At 33.9% G+C, this 25,270-nt stretch overlaps 3 protein-coding genes across 3 annotated transcripts; 1 reads left to right on the top strand and 2 right to left on the bottom strand.

Moving 5' to 3' along the window:
• LOC147293970 (B3 domain-containing protein REM10-like) lies at nucleotides 1–1,710 on the bottom strand. Its single transcript, XM_086231155.1, has 4 exons — nucleotides 1,621–1,710; nucleotides 791–1,172; nucleotides 564–694; nucleotides 1–273 (listed from the first exon to the last, which is right to left on the bottom strand). Exons 1-4 carry the CDS (start codon nucleotides 1,708–1,710, stop codon nucleotides 1–3), a joined length of 876 nt encoding a protein of 291 aa, XP_086087281.1.
• Nucleotides 1,711–5,698: 3,988 nt separating this feature from the next.
• On the top strand, nucleotides 5,699–7,963 carry LOC147293969 (pentatricopeptide repeat-containing protein At5g15300-like). The gene has a single exon (XM_086234072.1). It carries the CDS (start codon nucleotides 5,699–5,701, stop codon nucleotides 7,697–7,699), a length of 2,001 nt encoding a protein of 666 aa, XP_086090198.1. The 3' UTR covers nucleotides 7,700–7,963.
• A 2,822-nt stretch (nucleotides 7,964–10,785) lies between these two features.
• LOC147293968 (auxin-induced protein IAA4-like) lies at nucleotides 10,786–12,388 on the bottom strand. The gene is made up of 3 exons (XM_086230668.1): nucleotides 11,753–12,388; nucleotides 11,334–11,639; nucleotides 10,786–11,219 (listed from the first exon to the last, which is right to left on the bottom strand). Exons 1-3 carry the CDS (start codon nucleotides 11,974–11,976, stop codon nucleotides 11,144–11,146), a joined length of 606 nt encoding a protein of 201 aa, XP_086086794.1. The 5' UTR covers nucleotides 11,977–12,388; the 3' UTR covers nucleotides 10,786–11,143.
• Between the last annotated feature and the right edge of the window lie 12,882 nt (nucleotides 12,389–25,270).

Here is a 25,270-nt window from a genome sequence, read left to right as displayed (position 1 = left end):
TCAGGAGGCAGCAACAAGTTCTACAGGACACCTTTTGTCTCCTGCTTTGAAAATATGAATTTGAATTAAATCCTTCTTGACACACTCAAAAATGATGGTGTCCCCAAATGAAATCTGGTTCGCCGTACAGCATTCTATTAAACCTGTTGTCATGAGCAAGCGATCGTCACCGTATCTAAGTTTAACAAGCCATGATCTACCAGATGGATCTTCAAGTGTTACACTCTTCTTACTCATATGACCTTCACGTATAGCTATTTTCTTTGGAATCATCTGCAGTTTTGAGCATCATTGATATCAAGGGGGAAAAAAATCATAACACTACTGGGTGTTAAGATAAAAACTAAATATCAAAATATATTCATCCTAGAAGTATTTGCACTTGAATGACTTATAGATTTCGTACTCAAGCCTTAAACTTGAGTCGCATATTCTATTGTCATTCAAAAGGTATTCTAGCTAATTAATGACATTATTTACTCTTTTCAAATCACAATAGGTAAAGGTTTAGAAAACATATATAGTTAGCTTACATATTGGCCGGGTGACGAATTAGTACTCACCATGCGATATTTTAAATGTCTCTTATAAGTTTCCATAAAACATGAATTCGCTGATTTGAACACCATGGATCCCACTGTTGTTTCCTCTAAATAACCTTTTGCCCGCCTTTCTTCTGACTCAACTTCATCACCTACACGGTGCCAAATGGATCCACAAATCAGGAAGAGTAAAACAAGTTGCTAGAGAGCATGTAGAGAATTTCCGAAAATAGAGTACTATAACTTACAACTTGAATTGTCAGCAATCACCGTTTCGCTTTCAGAGTCAGAAATTTCAACTTTTACTCCAACTTGATTTCCTTTGTCAGCCAAGGAAATAGGACTCCCAGTAGTACTTCTCTTCTTGGCTGCATCTACATCCTTCTCGCTGCACATTCTATCAAAGACTGTGACACTGAAATTTGATTCCCCATCATAACTGAAAACCAAAAAATCCCCTTTCTCCAAAACATGATCCTTTACAAAACCCTGCCAACCATGACCACGGAAGAAAAGACCATTCTCTCTCCTTTCCAATTCCACATCCCATGATGTTCCACTGGGGCCTCTAAGACCACATTTGCGAAGTGATTTTCCATATAAGTTCTTGACAAATCCAGGTGGTATACGCTGCAAGTTAAATTTAATAACTTTATAAATAAACATAATAAGTAAAATCAAGGAATTCTCACATAGTAATTTGTGTGTATGACCATTATATGTGACCTCCAATGCATGTGCGTAAGTTGCGAGAAGAAGGTCTATACGTACATGCAACCGTTAAGATCTATGTGTGGCCGATAAGATCTCCATGTGACCGTTAAGGTGCACATATGATCGTTGTAGCCGTTAAGATTTAAATGAAACCGTTGTAATCGATTACGTGCAATACTTTTGTATTAATATAAGGGCTGCTTCAAATCTTTGGAAATTCGTCAAATAATTGTGGCAGTTAACTCATTGAGCGGAGGGAGTGGGTAAGGTCATGTAGCAAATATATATGTTACAATCATGGATCGATGAAAGTAGTAATCTGTGATGCTGAAAAAAGTAAAAAAAAAAAAAGGGCAGATCTTACCAGATGCTGAGAGAATTCAGAGACGTCAGGACTCAGGACCTTGAAAAAGGATTGTGTCTTTGGTGAACTCTTGATCGGCTTCCTACCCATTTGGATATGTGATGAAGAGCTTCTTGTTTTCAGTTTCAGAGTGAAAAGTCCACAGAATCACAGGGATAGAGGACCTTGTGCTTACTCGGAGGCTATTCAAAGCATTTTAGGACTGACTGTTTTGTAGACTCTTGACTGTCTTGACTAGTTTTGGACTAAGCTGGTGCCATGTGTATAACATGCAGTTCAAACTGAGCTGTATGAAAAATGCAATCCGTTCTTTTATGGTAACTGTTTTATTGAAAACATATTTCCTTCTTTGTTTTTGCTGTTAAAAGAAAAATAACAAAAACACTAACTACGACAACCCCGAAGATAACCAATCCTGGTACCATATAAGTTTTTCAGCAAGTACATTGGCTCCTACATTGTTATACGTAGAGAAATAGAGTTAGTAACAAAAGAGATATATCGATGAAAAGATAGAAGAAATTCATCCTATTATAATTTAATGTATTTTTCTTCTATTTATATTTATTTAATGGTTTTCTTCGCTTGATGTTGGTTTTGAACTTTAATTGCATCTCCAAAAAATTTTATTTATTTATTGAAAAATATTTTCCAGTTTGGTGCTTTGACTTGGTTCAATAAAATAAAAAATATTATTCCGATTTGAATTCCCAAGATTGCATTAGAAATTATTCTTGAACTATATATCTATTTACATTAATTTGCATTAGAAATTCATTGGCTTACAGCTTCACTGGCCGGCTTAGTGACTTGATCGGTCGATCAGTCCTATATATAATTGAGGAATGTTATCCACTTCTCCAATTTAACTTTTCCACTTACTTTTTTCTTTATTATTCCCATTATGCAATTTAAATTTATAATCGGTACCGTTTATTTTTTAGATTTAACTATGAAGATAATTTCTGCAAAAAATCAAACCAAATCGGAAATCGTTTGGTTATGTAATTGTAATCAAATAAACAGACGGTTTTGATAACAATTTGATTCACCATTTGTTTATTTGATAACAATTACATGACCAAACGATTTCCGATTTAATTGATTTTTTATATAGATGATCTTCAAATAATTATCTAAAAAATAAACAGTTACGATTATGAAAATATATTGTATAATGAAAATAATAAAAGAGAAGATTGGTGGAGAAGATGCATAGCATTCCCCTATATAATTAACTCAATACAAAGATTGAATTAAAACCACAATGTCCATATATATATATATATACATCAAGTTATAAAGTCGATCGATCAATACATATATATTAACACTTATAAATTTTGATTTGCTTTTGTATGTCAATAGCCATGAAGAATTTTATGAACTTTATCCTCAAGACAAAGATGCCTTCCACAAAGAATATGACCATTGGAAGAAATTGGAATACTTAGGTTAATCTCTTTTATATATATTAAAAGATAAAACCTAAAAAAGAAAAAAGAAATACCCTTCCAGTAAAGTAATGACACATCAAGTGAGATACAAATATGAAAAAAAAAATGTGAGACAACTAGCATTATTGTATAATATATATCATTGTACGTTATCATTGTTATTATTGTCTTTCTTCTTTCTATTAATTTGTAGATACTTGCTAAATTTTATGTTATGACTTATGAGGGATAAAAAAAAACAAAAGCATCTACGTTTGGGATTTATGGTATGCATTTCCCTTTCTCGAAGACTTAAACACCATATTCACGTACTTTTTTATATTTCTTTTCCCAATTAAATTGAGAAACAAGACGTACAATTAGACATGTCAGAATATATATCTTGTCTTCTTATTGTTTAACTGATAATTTTCCTTGTCTTGAGCTTTGGACCTTAATTATGCATATATGATGATTATGAAGTGATGAGAATATTTATAACAGTATTATGAATAACAGTATGGCAAAAGAAAAAAAAAAGAACTTTTTAATAATGATTTTGATGAGCTTTGACACAATTAATGATATATAACTTTTTTGTATGACAGGAACTTCGATCTTATTCTGAGGGAAAAGTGATCTTCATTGGGATGGTGGTGATTTGTTTTCTTATCGTTCTATTAATCAGTTGTCGCGGATAAATTAGTAACTAGCTTAATATTGTAGTTGGGATATATTATTATTTTTTGTTATGGAGTCTTATCTTTTGTCACTTTTATATATTAGACCATATAATTTTTTTGGGATTCGTTCAATTTAATGAAATTTTTGTTTATTTGTTTTTTTCCACAGTGTTGGGATTAGTTACGCTCAAGGAGTGAAATTTCGAAAATTTCGGCGAAATTTCGGCGAAATTTTCGTTTTTTAGGGGTCCCGAAATTTTATACCATACCCGTTAATTTTCGTTAATTTTTCGACGAAATTTCGATAAAATTTCGGCCGAAATTTCGAAGCCGCCTCATGTTCATTTTTGTAAACTGTCAGCGAAATTTGGCGAAATTTCGCGACTATACATTTAGATCTTCATCTGCCCAGCCCCATTTCTTTCCATTTTCATCTCTCAGATCTCTCTCTATCTCTATTCTCTGTCTTCTCCTTGGGCCTCGTCCTTGCGAAGCTTCTCGAGCCGCATGAGCTCGACCTCCTTGATGTACTTCTTGCGGACCTCCTTGACTTGCTTGGCGTACTCTCAGTGGAGGCGCGCGAGCTTGGCCTCCGCCTGTTTTGGGTCTCTGGGGGCCTCCCAGCAACCGATGAAGGAGTTGGGCTCGGAGTACTGGTGATTATGCTGGTGGCTGTTGTGGTGCGACGGCTTCGTGGTAAAATTTGGGTGTTGTTGTGCTTTGTGCTTTGGGTGCAGCTTTTGCTTTTCAGTTAAAAAGGTAAGTGGTAAAATTTGGGTGTTGTTGTATAGCCTGCAGTCACGGGTGAAAAGGAAGAAGGAAAGAAAAGGAAAGAAAAGAAAAGAAAAAAAGAAAAAGAAAAGAAAAGAAAAGAAAAGGAAAGGAAAGAAAAAAAAAACACGTTTTATTTGCGTCTATGCGCTCGTTGACCCGAGATTTTTCCAACAAGACTAAAATCAAGACTGAGTCTTTTCTAATTTTTATTGTTTCTCAATGACTTGCCAAAATCACTTAAAATTCAAATAATTTACCAAAATTAACTTCGAGGTTCGAAAAACGTTCTGTAAAATCTCGTGAGCTCGTCTCAATAAATTTTATTTTTGTACTACTTCAAATTCATTTATTTCCTTCCAAAATTCCTCAGAAAAATTCTAATATCTTCAAATTAATAAGATAATTATCAATAAATCACTATTTACTTCAAAATAAATTATAAACCAACTTTTTGGGATCTCACAATCTATTTAGATTGTTTTTTGTTATTAGATTAAGTGGTTTAGAAAATAACAATACATGTCATTTTCTTATTTGTCCACATATGTTTTAAGGACAATTGGATTCAAAATAATTAAATATCCCTTAAAAAGAGGTCATTTTTATGTAATTAGTAATTAGTGAACTATTTTTATTTAACAGTATTTGCCTCCAGCGCACATTATATTCACCTTATATCATATGAAACCTACCATATAATTTGATTTATTCAATATTTTTTATCAATGTAGTAGATAATATGTTAAATAAACATATGGTCAAGTTTTATTCAAAATTTCCGTATTTTGATAGCAATTTCCGTCGTTTTTGTTTAATTTTAATCGAAATTTCCGCGAAAATTTCCGTCGAAATTTCCATCGAAATTTTTCTCGAAACCGAAATTTTACTCCTTGGTTACGCTATTACAATTATACATAATAATTTTTCTCCATAATACTTCAGACAATTTTGGAGAGTTCAATTTCCAATCTCTCTCAACCTTCCCCATATCAAAAGAGAAAAACAGGTAGAATTGTTTTAAGAATAACTAAAAATTAGGACATCACATCACATCCTATTTCAAAATGGGCCTACACTTGAACTTCAGGCCCAGCTCACCAAGCAGCCCATTTTCTTTTCTTGGGCCATCGTTTTAAATATTTTCTATGACCGTTAGAATTTCCTCCTTCCATTTGGCGCCATGAAATGAATCACTCGCTGTTGAAAATTGTGAACAAGTGCCAAAATCTCAAATCCTTGAAATCTATCCATGCCCATCTTCTGGTTACCAGCTCGGTCTTCTCGTCCAACCTTATCCTGAACAAGCTTCTCAGACTTTACTCACGCTTTGGAGCTATTGATTATGCCCACAAGGTTTTTGATGAAATTACTCAACCAAATGCTTTTCTTTGGACAGCCTTAATTCATGGGCATGTTGAGAGTTTCCGATACGAAGTAGCATTTTCGTTGTTTACTCAAATGCGTGGTGTGCCCATTGAGCCTTTGAATTTTACTATTGCTTCTGTGCTTAAGGCTTTAGCTCGGCTGAGTAGAGTTAAAGAAGGGGAAGCAATTTATGGGTTTGTCTTAAAATTTGGATTTGGTTTTGACCTGATTGTTCAAAATGCGGTGCTTGACTTGTTCATGAGATGTGGGAAAGTTGATATTTCAAGACGGGTATTTGACCAGATGGATGAAAAAGATGTTGTTTCTTGGAATTCAATGATTACAGGTTATGGAAGTAATGGTAGAATTGATGTTGCAAGGGAGCTTTTTGATCAGATGCCCGAGAGGAATACAGTTTCTTGGACAAGTATGATTTGTGGTTATGTTAAGTCCGGGGACATGGTAGAGGCAAGGGTTCTTTTTGAGAATATGCCAACTAAAGACCTGGTGTCGTTTAAAGTGATGGTTTCTGGATACACAGATGCTGGTGATACTTCTAATGCTCTCCGTTTATTTGAAGCAATGCCAATTCACGATGTTGGAACTTGGAATTTGATGATTTCCGGGTTATGTAAAGCAGGGAATATCAAGCACGCGGAGGAATTCTTCAACAGAATGCAGGATAAGAATGTTGCTTCGTGGACCATAATGATGGATGGTTATATAAAATCTGGCAATATCAATTATGCGAGGAGGTTGTTTGATCAGATGCCTGAGAAAAATTTGATTTCATGGTCTACCATAATTGGGGGTTATGCAAGAAATGGGGAGCCTCATAGTGCTTTAGAGATGTATAAACACTTCAAGGAGCTAGGAATTAGACCAGATGAGACTTTTATGTTGGGAATCATCTCAGCTTGCTCACAGTTAGGAGTTCTAGGTACAGCTGAGTCTATTATTGGTGATTATGTGGGACAATCAACTCTTTTGAATCTGCAAGTGGTGACCAGTTTGATAGACATGTATGCAAAATGTGGAAGCATTGAAAGGGCTGTACAACTGTTTGAAATGGCCCATAAAAAAGATCTGCTTTGTTACAGCACCATGATTTTAGCCTTTGCTAATCATGGATTAGGTCAAGATGCCATTTCTTTGTTTGAGAAGATGAAAAGGGAAGGCATAAAACCTGATGCCGTAAGTTTTCTTGGCATTCTTAGTGCTTGTAATCATGCCGGTCTAGTCACTGAGGGCAGGAGGTATTTTAAACAAATGACAGTTGAATGTGGAATTCATCCTTCTGAGAAGCACTATGCATGTCTTGTTGACCTTCTTGGTCGTGCCGGGTGCCTAGAAGAAGCTTATAAATTAATATGCAAGATGCCATTTGCAGCTCCTTCAACTGTATGGGGTGCTTTACTTGCAGCGTGTAGGGTCCATCGCAATGTCCAATTGGCTGAGGTTGCTGCAGCTGAGCTATTCAAGATTGAGCCAGACAATTCTGGAAATTATATTCTTTTATCCAATATCTATGCTGCTGCAGGAAGGTGGGATGGTGTTGCGAAAGTGAGAGCACTGATTAGGGAGCATCAGGTTAGAAAAAATAGAGGGTCTAGCTGGATTGAGTTGGGATGTGAAGTCCATGAGTTTGTTATGGGAGATATGTCCCATTTTGATTCAAAATGGATATACCTTATATTGGATTTGCTTAGGGAAGATATGAAGTTCCTGGGATATTTAATGGACTTCAAAGAGAATGAAGTATCTTTACTGTCTACATGGGATTTTAATGTATTCTCTTACAGTATATTGGAAGATGGATGATGGAAATGATGTGGTCCAAAATAAAAATTATGGATTTTCCGGCAGAGCCTTATGGACTATTAATCCGAGTATCAAACTGCCAAGAAATCACCCGGAAACCTTATAAGGTCTGTGATTATTGGCCTGTTCATTATTTTTTCAGAGCTTTTAAATTGTTTTTACATCCTTTTGGTTTTGTATTTTTGTTTCAAACTTTTGATGTCTGTGCAGTAGAGAACTAACTATAATTTTTTGACTATGTCACAAGTGTTATTGTATGTTCCAACTTTTGTCCCAACTAGGCCACCAGATTAAGTAGAAACTTCTTCTGAGTACCCTATGCTGTATAATTATTCACTGCAGAACCAGATGAAAATGGATAGCAAAGATGCAATCATGCGGCTGACCCCAATTAATTGGGATACTGGTATTGTTGAATTGAGTTGAGTTCTTAAACTAAAAATCACATGATCTTGATTACTGAAAATAATTCTCAGTTCCAACCAAAAGACAGAAAGGAAAAAAATTGCAGTCAAAATTATATATAGTTACCTCAGTTAAGCTTTAATCCATCTAATAATTATAATATTCCATTTTATACTTTGAAATGATGGGTGGGGTATGAATATTTTTGTATGTTTTCATCATGGTCATACTCAAGCGTTAGGGTTACCTTGGTACCCGCCATCAGTATACACTGCTCAAGGTTATATGTTTTATTTCCATGTAGATGGAGCAGCTCAAGATATCACATTATACGAAGTAATAAAAAAATAAAAATTTAAAACAAAAAGAACCTAAAATAATTTCTGGAAACAAATATTTGCTACTTTGTGACCATTTATGTGGCCAAGTTACACCTCTGCTAGGTTAGAGATGGCCTAGAAGATGCCTTGGTATTGCCTACATGCCATGCTTTTTTGCTTTTCTTAACATGTTTATACATATCTTTACCTTTGTTGAATGATGATAAATGATTTCTTTAGCCAGGATAACTAGTTGAGTTATAGGGCATTGTTGACTTGTAAAAAGGAAAATGCCATAGAGTCCAACTTTCTTTTCTCATTTTGCTGACACTAGGTTGAGCAATATCAGCATGCTTAAAGCATACCCTCGCATATAAGGACATGACTCCTCACATCAAGCCTGGTTTAGTTAGAGCCAATATTTTGAGTTCTTCAAAAAATTTGGGGGCCTTTTATGTTCAGAGTGACTGCAGAATGATATAACATGTGTCCTCTGCTCAAGCACAGTTAGAGGCTGAGCCATCTCTATTGAGATGTACAAATATTATTATTAATCTTATTTTCCTTTTTTAATCAGTGATTGCGAATAGGTGTCATTTTTGCGGGCTGGTGTTATAAGTAAAGATAACTTCTGTAGGTTAGCACTTGCAGTAAAGATAACCATTTTCTTATAAGTTTCTGCAATTGGATCTAAGTATCAAACCAACATCTGAATGAACTCAGAATCACTGGAGTCAAGGCCTGAAATCATGTCAGCTTTTGTTTCTTAAATTACCTTTATATATTTACTAAAAGACAGAGTAAAAGAGAAGATCATTTTGATATTAAAAAGGTAAAATGTTATAATATTGTAATTGGATGAAAATGATCACATGAAATAGGCTGTGATTGAAATTAAAAAAATTAAAAGAGAAAGTTAAAGTATTGAAACATTATATCTAAAATATTATTTGTAATGCTTCAATAAAGATGTCTTTGTTATTAAATTGCATCAAATATAAACAAAGAATATATAGCAGTCAGATGCATTCCAACTAATCACCATGTACCAATAGAATATTAGCTAATACAATGTTTACGAAGTCCCAAAAATTTTCTCTTCTCTTGTTAAGATTTTCAGACAAAAGAAAATAAATTTAATGATTTTTACACAACCACCGACTTGCTAACATGTTTGTTTAGGATAGATTTATAGACAGCCGTATCTTAAAAGCCAGGAGAAAAGGAAATCCATTTTCCAAACATATATATCATAAAACAATCTTTACTCTCTCTCTCTCTCTCTCTCTCTCTCTCTCTCTCTCTCTCTCTCTCTCTCTCTCTCTCTCATACAGAAAGATGCATCATGCCATCATGGGTCATGTGCAGTTTCTGGGTTCACTATTCCCAATATGACTTTGTTTGCCTTGCCCATATGCTGGGTTGAAGGAAGTGTCTTAAGAGTTGAAAAGATAAGATATCAATCTTTATTTTTTAACTGAAGCCTCAACTCTTGAACTTGAAGAGACTTTATATATTTTACTTACTATACTCATTGATCCTAAAATCTCACTCGAAAATTGAAAGGTTATGGACTTTGTCGAATACTGTATTCCTACAAATGAATCAATGACCATGTGCAATAAAAACATCAAAGCTAAATTCTCAGCATCTTTGGATGACCAAATTGCAGTTTATGATTAATGACCCTGATGATGTTCTATAGTTTTACATATTTATCAAATCTTGTAGTCATAGCTTTTTAATTGTTAAAAAAACAAATGGCATGATGTTATTTCTATGCTATTCTAGTCTACATAGGTAGCATTCTTTGTCTTTCATATGCTTTGGATAGATTAATCCACACAAAAAGGCACTTTGTGGTTAATCAAACTCTATTGTGAGCTTCAGAGATTTAATGGAAGTTAATAACTAAAGTAGCACTTAAGTCATTGCTGCCTATTACTCTAAGATATGATTTTCATCTTAAGTGTTCAGAATCAACATTAGGAGGATATTTAACAAACTATAATAAGCATTAGTAACCCTCCAAATATTTTGCTACCATCTCTTGAACATCCAAATCTAATTACAAAGGTGAAATGTTTGTATGTAGTGGGCAATTTGACTGTGTTTCTGGAGTGGAATAAACTTATAAAATTGAACATTGACCCCTTGAAGCCAGAGGCTCCATACAATGTTGGATCTGTTTCTCAACTTGGATAACACATTACACATTGTTTTTGCTTATAATAGTGTATTATAGAAAGAGGTACAAAATCTGTATGCAGTCTATAAAATTCTACACACATGCATATACTCAATATGTATAACTTAATATATATATATATATATATATTCATATCAATATTACATAACTCATAACCAAAACTTGAAACATGTCATATATATATTCCCTTTATACAATCTCTTTGGGACCAAATCTCTCAGTATGCAGTTTTGGTTTGACTGAATCATCAGAAACAATACGATAGCATCACAGATGCGCAAACCACAACAAATCTTGCTGCCAAACTTATGGAAAGAATCTGTAACTTCACTAGATATCTTCTGCTTCTTCTGTCTACACTCACCCCCAGTTCCAACTCCAGAGAAGACCTGTGAGTAAGGAGACCAAGATCCAAATATCTTCTTCGAAAACCCGAGCTGTGAGATTTGCCCTTCATGAGAGATATCTCTGTTCTTCTCCTGCTCTTGTGGGTTGCCCTGGCTTTGTGGCTTATACACCACAGCCCAATCCTCTGGCTTCTGATCCTTTCATGATTCTCAACTTCTTGCAGGATGACATGAACATACTGCAATAACAGTTGAGACTTGTGAGTATATGGGATTCGAACACTTAGTTAATAGAGAGAGAGAGAGAGAGAGAGAGAGAGAGAGAGAGAGAGAGAGAGAGAGAGAGAACTTACTCCCATGGAACATCTCCAACCAGCATCCAGTCACCATCTTTGTCCTCATAAGTAGGTGCATATTCTGATCCTTTGTAGCCTTCTCTCTCAGAGTATTGGCCTATAGTGAATTTGAACATGATTTCCAAAGCCTTGAGGAGTTCTGAGTAGCCTTTGTAAACCCTCAGATCAATCTTTCTGAGGTAGGGGGCTCCATCCATGCTTACTTTCACATAAATCCCAGCGGTATCAGCCTCAGTAGTCTTATTTGCCTGAAGGCTGTTTTTCCTGTAAGATCTGATTGGTGGCCACCCCACTATCTGTGCCCTGTCATCCCAATACATCAAATTTATGAGCATGATATGATAAACTCCAATCTCATACTACTTCATAAAACATTTCAACAAAATTATTAGTCCTAAAAGAATCAGATGACTTACTTTGCAGGAGGGGCAGTTTCCTTGTGACCATGTTGAGCATCAGTGCTTCCCTTTGATTCATACTCTTCTACACTGGTTTCAGGCAATGCCCTCTTCTTGTTCAGAGTACCAGGCAGCACTACTGCTGCTTGATCCTCACTTTCATCTGTCCCTGGCAGCCCCAATCTCAGCTCAGTTGCCTTGAGATTGAGGTTGAGACCATCCTCATAAGTCCTGCTTTCCATTTTCCCAACAATCTTCAGATGAAACACAATAAACACAGCAACTTCTGGGACCTCAAAAAACAAAACCCAGTAAGCAATCTTCTCTAGCAAACCAATGAACCAAGTTGTTTGACCAAGCTCTTCTCTGTGGTTGAGGCAAGTTTTTTTTCTCTTCTAGACAAGTTTGAGAAAATGTGTGTGTTTGTGGGGAGGTGGGAATGCAAGGTTTACATTGTATTTTATAGATGTGATAAAGGGAAGAGGAGTAGAGAGAGCTGTGCAATGGCCTTTGTTAATTGTTATTCTCTCTTCATTGCATGAATTGTGGACAAAGGAAAGCTAAGCTGTCGGTAGCAACAGCAGCACCTTTGAGGCAACCTGCCCCTTCATTTGGGTGACAAGAGTGGGACAAGCTCAGCCGCCCCCCCTATGCAAGCCTTGAGGACTCAGATGGACGGCCAAGATGAGTTTTGGGGGACTGTGGGGAAGAGATCAGGGCCCTTGGTTTTAAGGGAGAGTTGGGGAGCATCCCCCATGTGAAAGGGTCCACATGGATGTTGGGTATGAGCATTGGCATGGCCATGTGAGAAAATAAAGTTTTGGCACTTCTTTTGTTTAATTAAAACTACAGAGCCTAACTCAACAACTCTTACCATAACTAGTTCCTCTGAGTCGCTCTCTGTTCTTGATTTTCTCATTTTTTTATTGAGTTATGTTTAATTTCTGGTTTGTTTTCTAAGGTAGGAATTCAAAGTTTTCTTGACCAGGCAAGGCTTGTTACTTGTTTTCTGCTAACTATAATTTCTATAACAGGTTGACCCGTCTGACGTGCAATTTGATCTTGATGTGTATACAAGGCTACAAGCATTATACTATTGTTTGACTGAATATTGCAGGTAAGACCACTAGAATATATAATTTTTTTCTTTTTACATTTTTTTCCCCAGCAGGAATGACCGTAGAATCACCCTTTGGAGCTTAAAATTTTAAAGTTCAAAGACGATTCTACTAACTAAAATAATAACACCGGTAAGGACCGAATAAAAAGCTTAAATAAAGAAAAAAACAAAAATATATAGTTGTTCGAATGGTTCCATGGGCCATTTGAATGATGAGACACTCAAACCATATGGTTCCGAAGGTAGAAAAATTCATTAACATTTATGGTATTCTTCAAGCGCAATAAATTGTAAATAAAATTATTTATTTTTGCGTTTTGGGATTAGCTCAAATAGTGAGAAAGAATGAAGAAATTAATTAAAATTATGATAGGTTATAGAATCGAACTCATCCATTCTCTTACCTTTCCTAAGGCCCACAATTTCATCTTTACAACACTAGCGAATTCTCTCTAGATAAAGGTTAAATTTTTTTTATTTGTTTATGTTGCAATTTTAGCTATATATTGTGATAACTTGTTGACATTTCCATAGCAGAGTGTACGAAATAGAAAACACATTGTTGGAAAAGAAACTGTTGTAGCTTAACATTTACATAAACTCTTAGCTTAATGATATTAATTTATTTTGCTTGCAAGGCGAAGATCTAGATCTATTATAGGAGAAAACTATGGAGTCAAGATTATTCTATTGTTTGGCAAGAAAAGCAAAACAACATTGTTGTCTTTAATTTGACTTAGTGGTATGGTTGGCAATGGGGCATTGGGTATCAGCAAAGCAAGGTGCTTTTTTGGACCAAAAGTAAAGGCTGATCAATTAATTAAAAATCCTTTACGGCACAAAAACAATGAAACAGCTGCCTGAATGCCCTCAAAAGGGGTTGAAACTTTTTCTTTTATATATCTCCTTTTACATTAAGCTACTCACATATTATCATATTTTATATACCAATTGTATATATTATCAGCTTATTTTGTGAGAGAGATTGTGTATACCGATTATATGCAAGAGTATCTTCTTCAAAGAAGTGTTTCAATCAATTTTGTTAGAGTATGCTTGTTCCACACATCCCAAGTTCCCAACCTACTCGATCAGTATTAGCATTTTGGTCCACCCCCTTAATTCCCAGCTGCCACACTCGTGTGCATTAAAAAGTTGATCAATTATTTTCATGACGATAAATCATAATCATGCTCTCTTCTTAAATGATCAACCTTAATTCCCATCTACAATTATACATTCTTAATTATCTACATTAGCATAAATTAATAACATATTCTCATATGAACTTATTTGCTAGCGATTTGGTCCATCAAGTTAATTACTTTGGTTGAATCCCTAGCAGTCAACTAATTTCATATGGGAGTAACGCTATAGTTGGAAAAAAAAAAAAAATCAACTTACTCTATGACATAGTGAGTTCAGATTTTTCAGTTTATATTTTTTATGTTGATATATATTGCGCTTGTATTTGTGGACTAAAATTAAATTTTTGTAGACATCTATTTAACTATCGAGTTTTTAATGCAAATAGTACATATTAAACTTTCATAAATCTCAAAAGGCTTTGACATTTCAAATCAATACAAAAAATATAAGCAGATGATAATAACAGGACGAGTCTAGTATGAACGTTATAAAGGTGTTTGGTAACCTTGCTGGTCCTTGTCGGGAATTTGTCATTATTGCTCTAGAAATGCAGTACGTGATAGCAACATTGATGAAATCCACAAGTTAGCTGAAAGTTGTGGCATATAACCAATGAAAATGAAATTCAGTGATTCATATTTCTGATCACAGCAAGCTGCATATGCACCTTGCTCTTCCAATACCTAGCTCAAGAAATTAAGAGAGAAAACGACACACAACTACTTATAGATCAATCAGATTTAATTAGGTCTACATATTTTCTGATTTTTTGAGCAGGCCACTTGAACTCCAGGTTTGGCATGACATGACTCATCATGAAATTAATTATGCATGCTTGCATGTATTGCTGTAAATACAGCATTGAGAGATTATTTGGTGGTCGACAATCTTTGACCACTATATGTGACATGGACTACTTTTGCATTCGTGGAGCACAAAGATCCCAATTAATGTTTGGTATCCAAGAAAGTGAGACGTGTGGTGGTGATGGCATGCATGCATGCATGAGATCTGTACATGAAGCATTGATATATATGTGTTTCTGCTATTCTTTTTTTGACTCTACATATCTAACCTAATCCTATTTAGATATCCTTATCATGAGCCAGTCCAAAATACCAGACCTCATGTTACCTGAAGGGAAAATTACTTAAAAACCCTTACGTGTTTAAATAGTTTTAATCAGAGTTTAACCAAAAGTATAAATGCATTATAAGTCTATGTGGTTAGCTAAGGTGATGAGAGAAAGGGAGGGTAGGAAATTAATTGGGTTGGAACTTGGAACTGAGACAGATATATTATGGGTTCAAGAAGTTTTAAGAAATAAAAATTTCTCAATTTTTTTCCACTCTCCCACATAAAAATATTGAGGAAAAAGTTGATTCATAGCATCTTCCTTAACCAAAAGGTTATGAATAACAAAGTTATGAAACGTAAGAGCGTGTTGTCATGTGGTATGTTGAAAAATGTATATCTCATTCTTGATTTATTGCCAACTAATATCATACATGAAATATCTTTTGAGACTGAATTGATCAGATTACTATCTAATTCTGATATTCTATGAAAAGCAATAATATATGTACCCATAACACTTTAGCACCAAAAAAGACTAAAGCAAACGCTTAATTTTCATATATATATATATATATATATATATATATATATAACTTGCCAACTGTGATTATGGCATGGAGTACAATTGCTTGTGATCCTGTGCATCAGTGCATGGCTACTAAAACAGACACTGAGGTCCAATACTCCAATACAGGATGTCAAAGGGTTGGAATATATTCTTTGAATGAAAAATAGGTTCAATTGGCAAGTCGGTGCATATATGATACTACTTTTAATTAAGGGTTAATGAGATATTAGGCCCTAGAATTTATTTCTTACAAAGTTTAACACCATAACTTTTTAATTAATAGGTCAGACCCATATTTAAAATTCTATGCCATATTGATTAACAATAAGCTATTAGTTTCCCATTATTTACAACTTATGCCATTTTGGAGTTAATATTTGTTACAAATAATATTCCATTAAGTGACTGGAATTGGGCACCTTTTGTGGCGTTAATTTTGCTATAGCCTTGCAACCTTGCATATTATAGGAATATTAATGGATCTCAGAGATGTATATATCTCAAACAAATATGTAAGTTCATTAATATATTTTAAATTAATGAATATATTAATAATGTAGGTTCTTTAATGTAGATAGTCGTAGATTTCAAAATATTGGTGTGGGTGACTTAGTTATACTGTAGGTTACTAATATCTATGTAAGTTAACTAAATTTTTACTAGTATAGGTGTATATTTTGTAGTTGTAGTATATTTTGTAATTGTAGGTTCTTTAGTATATATTTATAATTAATTAGTTGTAAGTTTTTTATTGCATATTTCTAATTTAATTGTATAAGTTTTTTATTAGTTTATTTTCTATACGTTAGTATTTATGGATAAATTATTTGGAGTTTGTTTCTATCCAACCACCACCTGCAAATAAATATTATTGTTTAATTTTCTAAGCCATTTGTTTCTAGAATAATTATTGTGGTTATTTATTATTGCAAGATCACTATTATCAACGATTCAACATTAAAAGCACCAAAATTTAAGGAGTAAGAATAACTGTTATTTGAGGGCATAAGAAAGGTTTACAAAATCTGAATTTAAGAAATTTTGATTAAATATATCTATATAATATAATAGATTGGTTTTTTAATTATCTTCGGATTTGAATGGTTGAGATCGTTTCGGTTTAAATCTAATGGTCAGTTATCTATTTTCCAAATTTACTTTCTCGCCCATAAAAATTGGTTTTCTGCATCTTTCTCTCCTTAATTAATTGTCACCTTTGTTTTCTTAATTAATTTTTTCAAATTAATTTTCTGTTATTTATTAAACTGATTATGTTTGTCAAAGTATCAATATTTGTGCAATAGAAAGAGCCATTTTTTCCCATCAGTGCTAAGAGACTAGTATATATATATAGAGTAAATTACAATTTAATATCTCAACTTTACCTCGGATTTCAAGTTAGTACTTCAAGTTCAAAAAGTTGCAATTTCATGCCTCAACTTTCATTTTTTTCAAGTTAATACCTCTGTTAGTCTTGCCGTCAAAAAAACCGTTATCTGATGACGTGGCACACCACTAAAAGACTTTATTTCAATTTAGTACCTCAACTTTATCATATTTTTTAAGTTCATACCTCAAGTTTAAAAACTTGCAAATAAATAAATGTTTTCTAGTTTTTATCTTAACTTCACCCCAGTTTTTTACCCATCAAATCTCTACCAAAATTATCAATCTTATACTCATTTTGAAGCTATGAATATCCTCTTTACAACCATATAAAAATCATGCAAAAATGAGTTATGAAACCTAAGATAATTGGTCACAAAGTAGGCTATCCGAAAGTACCAAATTTTTCAAAAAAATTGACAATTTCGGGTAGCCTAATTTGTAACTACTTTTTTCGCGTTTCATAGCTCATTTTTGAATTATTTCTATATGATTATAAAGAGGAGATTTATAGCTTCAAAATGAGTATAAAATTGTTGATTTTGATGAAGATTTGATGAGTAAAAAATTGGGGTGAAGTTGAGATAAAAACTGGAAAACATTTATTTATTTGCAAGTTTTTTAACTTGAGGTATGAAGTTGAAAAACATGGTAAAGTTGAGGTACTAAATTGAAATGAAGCCTTTAGTGGTGTGCCACGTCATCAGATAACGATCTTTTTTACGGCAAAACTAACAAAGATATTAACTTGAATCAAAATGAAAGTTGAGGCATAAAATTGCAAGAAAAGAAGACATGTGAAAGAAAAGAAGAACATATGGTCTAACAAACATATGTCTAACACATGAGTTGACAATTAGTCAAATGGTCTAACACATGAAAGAAAAGAAGACATATGTTTTATTAGATAAATATGAACTCGAATTTTGAGGTCATGTTTGTTAGGTCGTAATCTAAGATTTGAATGAGAATTGAATTCCATTATAGCAAGACATGATGTTTGGTTGACCGAAAAAGAAATAAAACTAAGGAATTAACCTTAGTTAACAGTAAACAAATTTCATTAAAAAGGAGGATTAGAAATACCATGACCACACTATTTAATTAATTTGCAGCTAGCTGCACTTAGGTCCCTCTGTTCACTTTATCAGGTTATCCTCAAACCGTAAAGCAACTTATACAACTCACAACTAAAAATATTAATTGTGTGTATAGTTGTATACCGACATTAAGCATCTGGTTCAGTAATATTAGTGCCAAAAACTAATTTTTCGGGGTACCCCAAAGTGAGTGGAACTGTGGAAGGCTTTAAGAATAAAGGGTTGGCGTTCCTGGCTGTAGTGTAGGGTACCCCTTGGGGCTAGACAAAACGACAAAGGACAAGTAGGATTGGTGCAGTGGTCCCCCAGAGGCACCCCAAAAGGAGGAGGACTGGACAAAATTTTGGTATCAGAATTACTTGGAATTGGGGGAGGACGGGTTCAGCTTTCTACATTAAATCCGTGGGCATCCTCTAATTATCTCTATTTCCTCTGTCAGACTTTTTATCATTTTTTTCATTTCTGGGTTTGGACCACCATGTATTGCACAACTGGGTCCACCAAAATTTGCTGCATTGTGCATTTGTGAGCCTCTATTGGAATATCTTCCATTATATATATGGACCAACCCATATGGGTTCCTCAGCAAAAACCTAATTCAGATCCTACCCTACCCTACCCACCCTACTCCACTGTCTGTTTCATCATATTAATCTATGTTGTAAGCCTAAAAAGGCCAACACCTTGGGGATAACTTGATCATGAGCTTGAGAAAATTAGGACAACATTTTTCACAAAATAAATAAACAAAAGTGGTTTGCACTGGCAAATTAATGCTCCAAAACCACATGGTATTGAGTTTAGAAGTTGTATATGAATGACTAGATACATCTCATCCGGCCACACTCTTCTACTATATATCTCAATTATCTATATTCAATTTAATAGTTTGATGGATAAATTTTGAAAGTTGATCGTCAGTTTAATTCAATTTCAATCCTTATTGAAAACTCGTGTGTTTTGAATTTTGTTAATACTTGATTTTTCTTTTGCAAATAGTGAAATTCAAACTTAAAACCTACAATTTCTTCGTCATCCTAATGTTACATGAACCAAAACTTAGAATGTAAGATGAGAGTGTACCACTAGCACCCAACAAGTGTTGAGAGAAATGTCACATTGAAGATGTGAGGGCTTTGTTAGTGACTTATAAGGGTTTGAGCTACTCCTCCCATTGCCAATTGGTTTTGGAATGTATGCCTAAATTTCTTCATGATATCATAGCAGGTTATCCACGTGATATTCCTAACGGCCACACGTACTCCCACGTCACCCAATATAAATTGTCCATGTGTTAGGCTTAAATGACACCACACATGCGGGGGCGTGTTGAGAGAAATCTCACATTAAAGATGTGAGGGCTTTGCTAGTGGCTTATAAGGATTTGAGTTACTCCTCCCATTATCAATTGATTTTGAGATGTATGTCTAAATTTCTTCATCAAAGTGATCAATTGGCAATACTGATTGACAACGACAATAGCTCACAATCATATTTTGAGATTTGGAATTTCATTTTATAGTAAATTTCTTTGGATATTTATTGTCCTCTTCACTTCAATTACGAGATATATAATTAAGTAACATATATGCATGCATGTGCATTCATCTAGGTGGGTTACTTTGCACAAAAACATGGACCAATACACGCATTTTCATTTCTTAATGAACAATACAATAATATATATATACATGCATTTAGTTCACACAAAACAATGCAAACATGCATATAAACTTTGAACAAATATCAGTACATGCATACGCATAATATTTTCAATTTATACCTACAGTTCAACAAAAAATATATATGTGATCACAATTCCATAACTTAATTGGTACATGAGGTATTCCAATTACATTAAGCACTATCATTATCCATATATATAAGTATCCTAAACTCACTCTACATCTGGATAAATCATGTATCATAAATTGTGGTCGAGCCATATAATTAATGAAATAAATTTGAATTAGTGTTAGCAAAGCTATTGGTTGTGGACTTGGAAGTTGGAGGTTTGCACTTGGAAACATCACACACAAGTACACACGTGTGGTGTCTGTGAAACATGTTAATTAATACATGGGTCCCAAAACTTGCAAACCACACGAGAGGTCGTAGTAGGCCCGGGGTATGATATCTGGGAGCAGAGAGGTCTTGTTTGTTTGCCTGCCTGGTTGTTGTGACAGCAAATAATTTGAGCCAACTTAATCCACAACAAACGAAGACTAGTACAACCAACTGGTTGTTGGAGTAAGGCAGCCACGTCTACGCCCCCGTTACCATTCATACTTGTTATCATGGCTGCAGAGAATGGGCCCCAACCAACCTGGGGGAAATGGAACACTGTCATGTATCATTCATCATTGGGCCCAGTTTTGCTTCTCTCTAGTCTTGTCTAAGTAAGAATTATAGCCCATTTCTTAGTTTCTTACCATGAGATTGTGCTACCATATGGACATTATATAGCATATAAATTTACTGGTGACCCTTGGATCAAATCAATTTTTCTTTTTTATTTTAGGGTATAGATTACTGACTCTTGGATCTAAATGCATTGGTGATTCTTGGATTCAGACGGATTAACATTTTCTATTTTAGAGTATAGATTATGAACTCTTGAATCTGTATGCACTGGGTAATGTATATTTCATCCTCACCATAGTTGGTCTTCTTATCATGTTCTATAGTAAAGGTAATTTGTGAATGACTGCACGCATGTAATCAATTTTTAACTATGAAAATTTTATTCATTATCTAAAGCTGCAAAATAATTCATTATTTTAGAAAACTATTGAATCTTAAAAGGTGGAATTGCAAGGAAATGAATATGCAATTAATGTATCAAGTTAATATCCTCCCTCGTGTGAAACTTCATTCTCCATGTGAATAGACATAGATACACAATATATATATGTGTGTGTGTGTGCGCGCGCACGCACACTCACCTTGTATGAAATACATGAAAATAAAAAATAGAATGTTGAATAGGTAGTTGAAGATTTTGAATTCAAAGCTTAATTTTGGAACCAGAACTTTGATACCATATTAGAGCTTTAAGGTATTATACTGAGTAACTAACCTCTATGCATCCATGGATGGTAGAACTACATCCACTATGCACTAAGATTACTGTGAGACTTGTCTATATATGAAGAAGAGGGAACTTTTGTATGTCATTGCTCATTTGCTCTTATCTTATTATTACTATACATTATTTCATTGCCAGAAGCAAATTGAATAGAAAAGGATGGAAACAAACGGTATAGAAAACGACCACTATCAAAGTTCTTATTTTTAGAAAAAAGTTCGAATCACCCCCTTGTTAAAAAAAAAAAAAAAAAAAAAAAAATTCAGACCAAAGAAAAAGGAGTTATTATTTGGGCCAAGGCTAAACTTTAGGATGGGCTGTGAAGGTCAGAAATAGTTGTTGACTTGGGACTTGGTGGGAGCTGAGAATCCCAAAGTGACCTATAATGCTTCAGCTGGGCCTGAATTGAGGGCCTTGGAAAATCTTACGGGCTTCCAAGTTGGACTAATACCAATATTAATGCTCAATTTGTGGGTACCTCACAACTACACTTTTTTTTTTTTTTTTGTTTCTTAATTTTATTTTGATGATCACAAGAAGCACTCTTCAGGTTTGTTTGACAATACTTTTAGAAAGATTAAAAACACTTTTAAATAGGTAAAATTATTTCTAATCGTAAAATGTATCGTTTGGCAAAAAAAAATTTAAAGTGCTTTAGTCCATTTTAAAAGCACTTGGAGTGGTTTTGGAAGAAGCACATGAGAGGTGCTTCTTCAAGTGTTGCCTAAAGAAAACACCAGAAGCACTTGGCTTCCTTTAATGAATTTTTTAAAGTTTTCAAAATATCCTTATTTATTATATTAAAGGTTAAATATAAAAATGGTCCACAAACTTTATAGTGAATCTCAATTTGATCCACTATCTATAAAAAAGTGTTAATTTGGCCCACGAACTTTGTAAGTTGTATCAAAACAGTACAAATGTTAACTTCTATCGAAAAATTTAACGAAAACTGGTTATGTGCACAGCAAGTGACCACATTTTTAGAGACATTTTCGTCCATTTATCACATTTTCATGTGACCAATTTCGTTAATTTTCTGATAAAAGTTAGCGTTTGTACTGCTTTAGTACAACTTGAAAAATTTGTGGACCAAATTGACACTTTTTATAATTAATTGATTAAATTGAGACTCATTGTAAAGTGTGTGGACCATTTTTGTATTTAACCCTTATATCAAATACCCATATAACCCCAGCAAAGAAGAAAAAACGTTTTTTTTTTCTTTTTTTCTTGCAAGCATTCACAATCTCTTCCATGACTCCACCTCCTCCTCTCTTTCCATCAATCACCATCTTTATTTCTCTAAAACCATACCAAAGCAATAACAATGTTAATGGAGCAAACAATGAGATTGGTCATCTTCTTGTACAAACAGCCCCATTTCACTTTTTCTTTAATTATCCATTCTCTTTGCCGATCCATTCCTTCCTCTCTCCTTCATGCTCTCTCTTTCTCTTGTACAAATCGATTAGAGACAGTTCAAAACTCACGAATCCAAAATTTTGAAACCTCACTTATGTTCACAACATCTGACGTCCTGATTGTTTTTTGTTATTCAAACGCAGGTTTGAAATGAAATTAATATATATTTTGTTTGGTGCAAAAATTTTATAAATTTCAACCTTGTTTGCTGAGATCTTTTGAAATTAAAATATAAATTTCGTTCAAACCAATAGAAATTTCGATATGGTCTAGCCGACTTGCACCGTTCAATTTTACCAAAGTAGTGGGTATGAGATGGAGGTGAGGTAAAACTTGAACTAGTATGTTGCAGAGAAATAAAGATGGTGATTTACGGAAGGAAAGAAAGAAGGGGATGTAGAAGAGAGTAGACTCTGTAAGTGGATCATGTGAATGCAGGAAAAATATGGAGAGGTGAAGAGCATCCCATAAATAAGTTCACAGACAAAAACAAAGAACAAAAAAGAGGAAAAAAAATTAATAAATCTATAGATAAAGCTGTGGGGCAATGTCAACCATGAAATTTGTGTAGAACTGTAGATGGTTGTGATTAATAAACTATAAAAACTTTAAAGTAATAAAAATATTCTTCTAAATGATGATTACTAAAAGTTTATGAAATAAAAATAAAAGTTCTTTAATAGCCAAACATTATCAAAAGTACTTATGTATAGTATAATTAAAAGTACTTTTATAATGATACCAAACGATAAACTGTTTTTATGTAAAAGCAGTAAAACAGTATTAATTAAAAGTGTTACTACAAAAGTGCTACGATGTAAAAACAATTTTTAAGAAGCAGTGTCAAACGGATTTTGAGTAAAAAATTGTCAACCAAAAGCGTTCCTCCCAATTTTACCAAGAAAAAGAAAAGCATTCCCCCCAAATAAATTGTCTAGAGACTCGATCCACATCCTTCATGTTGAACAAAAATTTGTAAATAAATAATAATATTACCCAAATTCATTTAAGAAATAAGAATTTTATTATTTTGGGTACGACTCATTCAAAAGATGGAGTACATTTCTTAATTACAGTCTCTTGACTCAAGAAAATACCCTTTGATTCCAATTGCAATGAAACCAACGGATCACTTTGTGAGTGTTTGGATTTTCAATAGGTGAAAGACCTATTGAAATAGAATTTATTTGCAACTGCGGTTGCACCCATATTTTAGGTTGCCTACGTACCCATTGCAGGATCAAACCACGCATAGTTCCAAGCTTTTGGGAATTAAATCGGTGAATGACCCATTTAAATGATTTGAGTAATTTGGGTAGGGTTTAAAGCCCTTGGATTTGATTTAAGAAATTAATTCAGGGACCTTTGTGTGTAGAATTAATTTATGGAGAATTTGGATGAATTTGATTTGGTGTGAAATTAATTAAAAAAAAATTGTATGAATTAATTCCTAAAATAATTTAGAGAATTTTGTGAATAAGGTTGAGTGTGAATTTCATTCAGATTGCCAACGTACACATGATAAGATCAAACCGGACGTAGTTCGGTGATATTTGACTTGATTGGCTTTGTGCCATTTTTGGAATTGAATTTGAGAATTGGTTTTGCTTTTGTACCGATTGAGAAATTTGATTTTGTACCAATTTGAGAGTTTGAATTTGGGGTTTGGATTTGGATTTGGTTTCGGCTAGTTGGTTTTGTACCAATTGAGAGAGCTAGTTGTTTTTGTACCAATTTGAGGGTGTTGGCTTTGTACCAATTTAAGAGTTTGAATTTGGAATTTGAGATTTGGGGTTTGGAGGAAAATGTGCCCATTAATATTTTTGTATCATTTATTTGTTAAATGACACATTTCTTTTTATAATGGGCTAACATGAATTTGGTTATGTGCCCACTAATATCTTTGTATCAATTACTTATTAATTGACACGCTTTTTATTTATTAATAGGCAAACAAAAATTTAGGGAGAGGTCGATTGACTTTGTTTGATTTTTATACCAATTATTTGGTAATCGGTATTATCTTTGTTGATGGGTATTATAATTCTTGAGACAGGCCCAATCAACTTGCTTGAAATATAATTGGTGCATGTAATGCATTAGAGTCCACTTGTTGGAGAGTCGGTGTAAACCCAACTTAGCAAGAATTCACCATGCAAATATTTCTTTTGGAGGTGTTGTACATGAAGCGTCTCTGGAGCAGCACCAGCTTGACTAACTTGTGAGTTGGCATGCATTCACAAATGAGGTTGCATTATACTTGAATTTATGTGAGACCAAGATCCATTCATCATCTTCTTTGTACCGTAAACAACATGCAAAGAAAGCACCCAAATTGAAGCTGGCATTATTATTTTTCTCCATTAATTCTCTTCATCATGTATTCGATCTTTTGATGACAAACCCATTGAGATGGTTTCAGCCTATACGCATTATTAATTTGGTAATGAGAGTTAGCTAACACGTTGCAAGCGAAGACATGTGAACATCACCTAGTGCCTCTTCATTCTCTAATTTCTATTGGGGCAGCAAAGTACGTCTTAGACTTCTAGTGAACTTCAAATGCCTTTAAAAGAATTTAAACTGCTACTCCATTGCTTATAGCATCAAAGAGCCCCACGGC

This window comes from Dryas octopetala, chromosome 2, assembly GCF_963921425.1.
Source record: "Dryas octopetala chromosome 2, drDryOcto1.1, whole genome shotgun sequence".
Taxonomy (NCBI): Eukaryota; Viridiplantae; Streptophyta; class Magnoliopsida; order Rosales; family Rosaceae; genus Dryas; species Dryas octopetala.
The sequence above is the reverse complement of the archived record's forward strand: the minus strand, read 5'-3'. Positions and strand labels throughout refer to the sequence as shown.

What these genes read in the sequence shown, in the direction of transcription:
- LOC147293970 (XM_086231155.1), bottom strand. Translation starts at nt 1,710, where the DNA reads ATGGGTAGGAAGCCGATCAAGAGTTCACCAAAGACACAATCCTTTTTC. An exon ending in GATTGCTGACAATTCAAGTT is followed by an intron (nt 695 to 790) that starts GTAAGTTATAGT and finishes GGCACCGTGTAG; the next exon opens with GTGATGAAGTTGAGTCAGAA. An exon ending in GACATTTAAAATATCGCATG is followed by an intron (nt 274 to 563) that starts GTGAGTACTAAT and finishes TCAAAACTGCAG; the next exon opens with ATGATTCCAAAGAAAATAGC.
- LOC147293969 (XM_086234072.1), top strand. Translation starts at nt 5,699, where the DNA reads ATGAATCACTCGCTGTTGAAAATTGTGAACAAGTGCCAAAATCTCAAA.
- LOC147293968 (XM_086230668.1), bottom strand. Translation starts at nt 11,976, where the DNA reads ATGGAAAGCAGGACTTATGAGGATGGTCTCAACCTCAATCTCAAGGCA. An exon ending in GAAACTGCCCCTCCTGCAAA is followed by an intron (nt 11,640 to 11,752) that starts GTAAGTCATCTG and finishes TTGGGATGACAG; the next exon opens with GGCACAGATAGTGGGGTGGC. An exon ending in GTTGGAGATGTTCCATGGGA is followed by an intron (nt 11,220 to 11,333) that starts GTAAGTTCTCTC and finishes CTGTTATTGCAG; the next exon opens with TATGTTCATGTCATCCTGCA.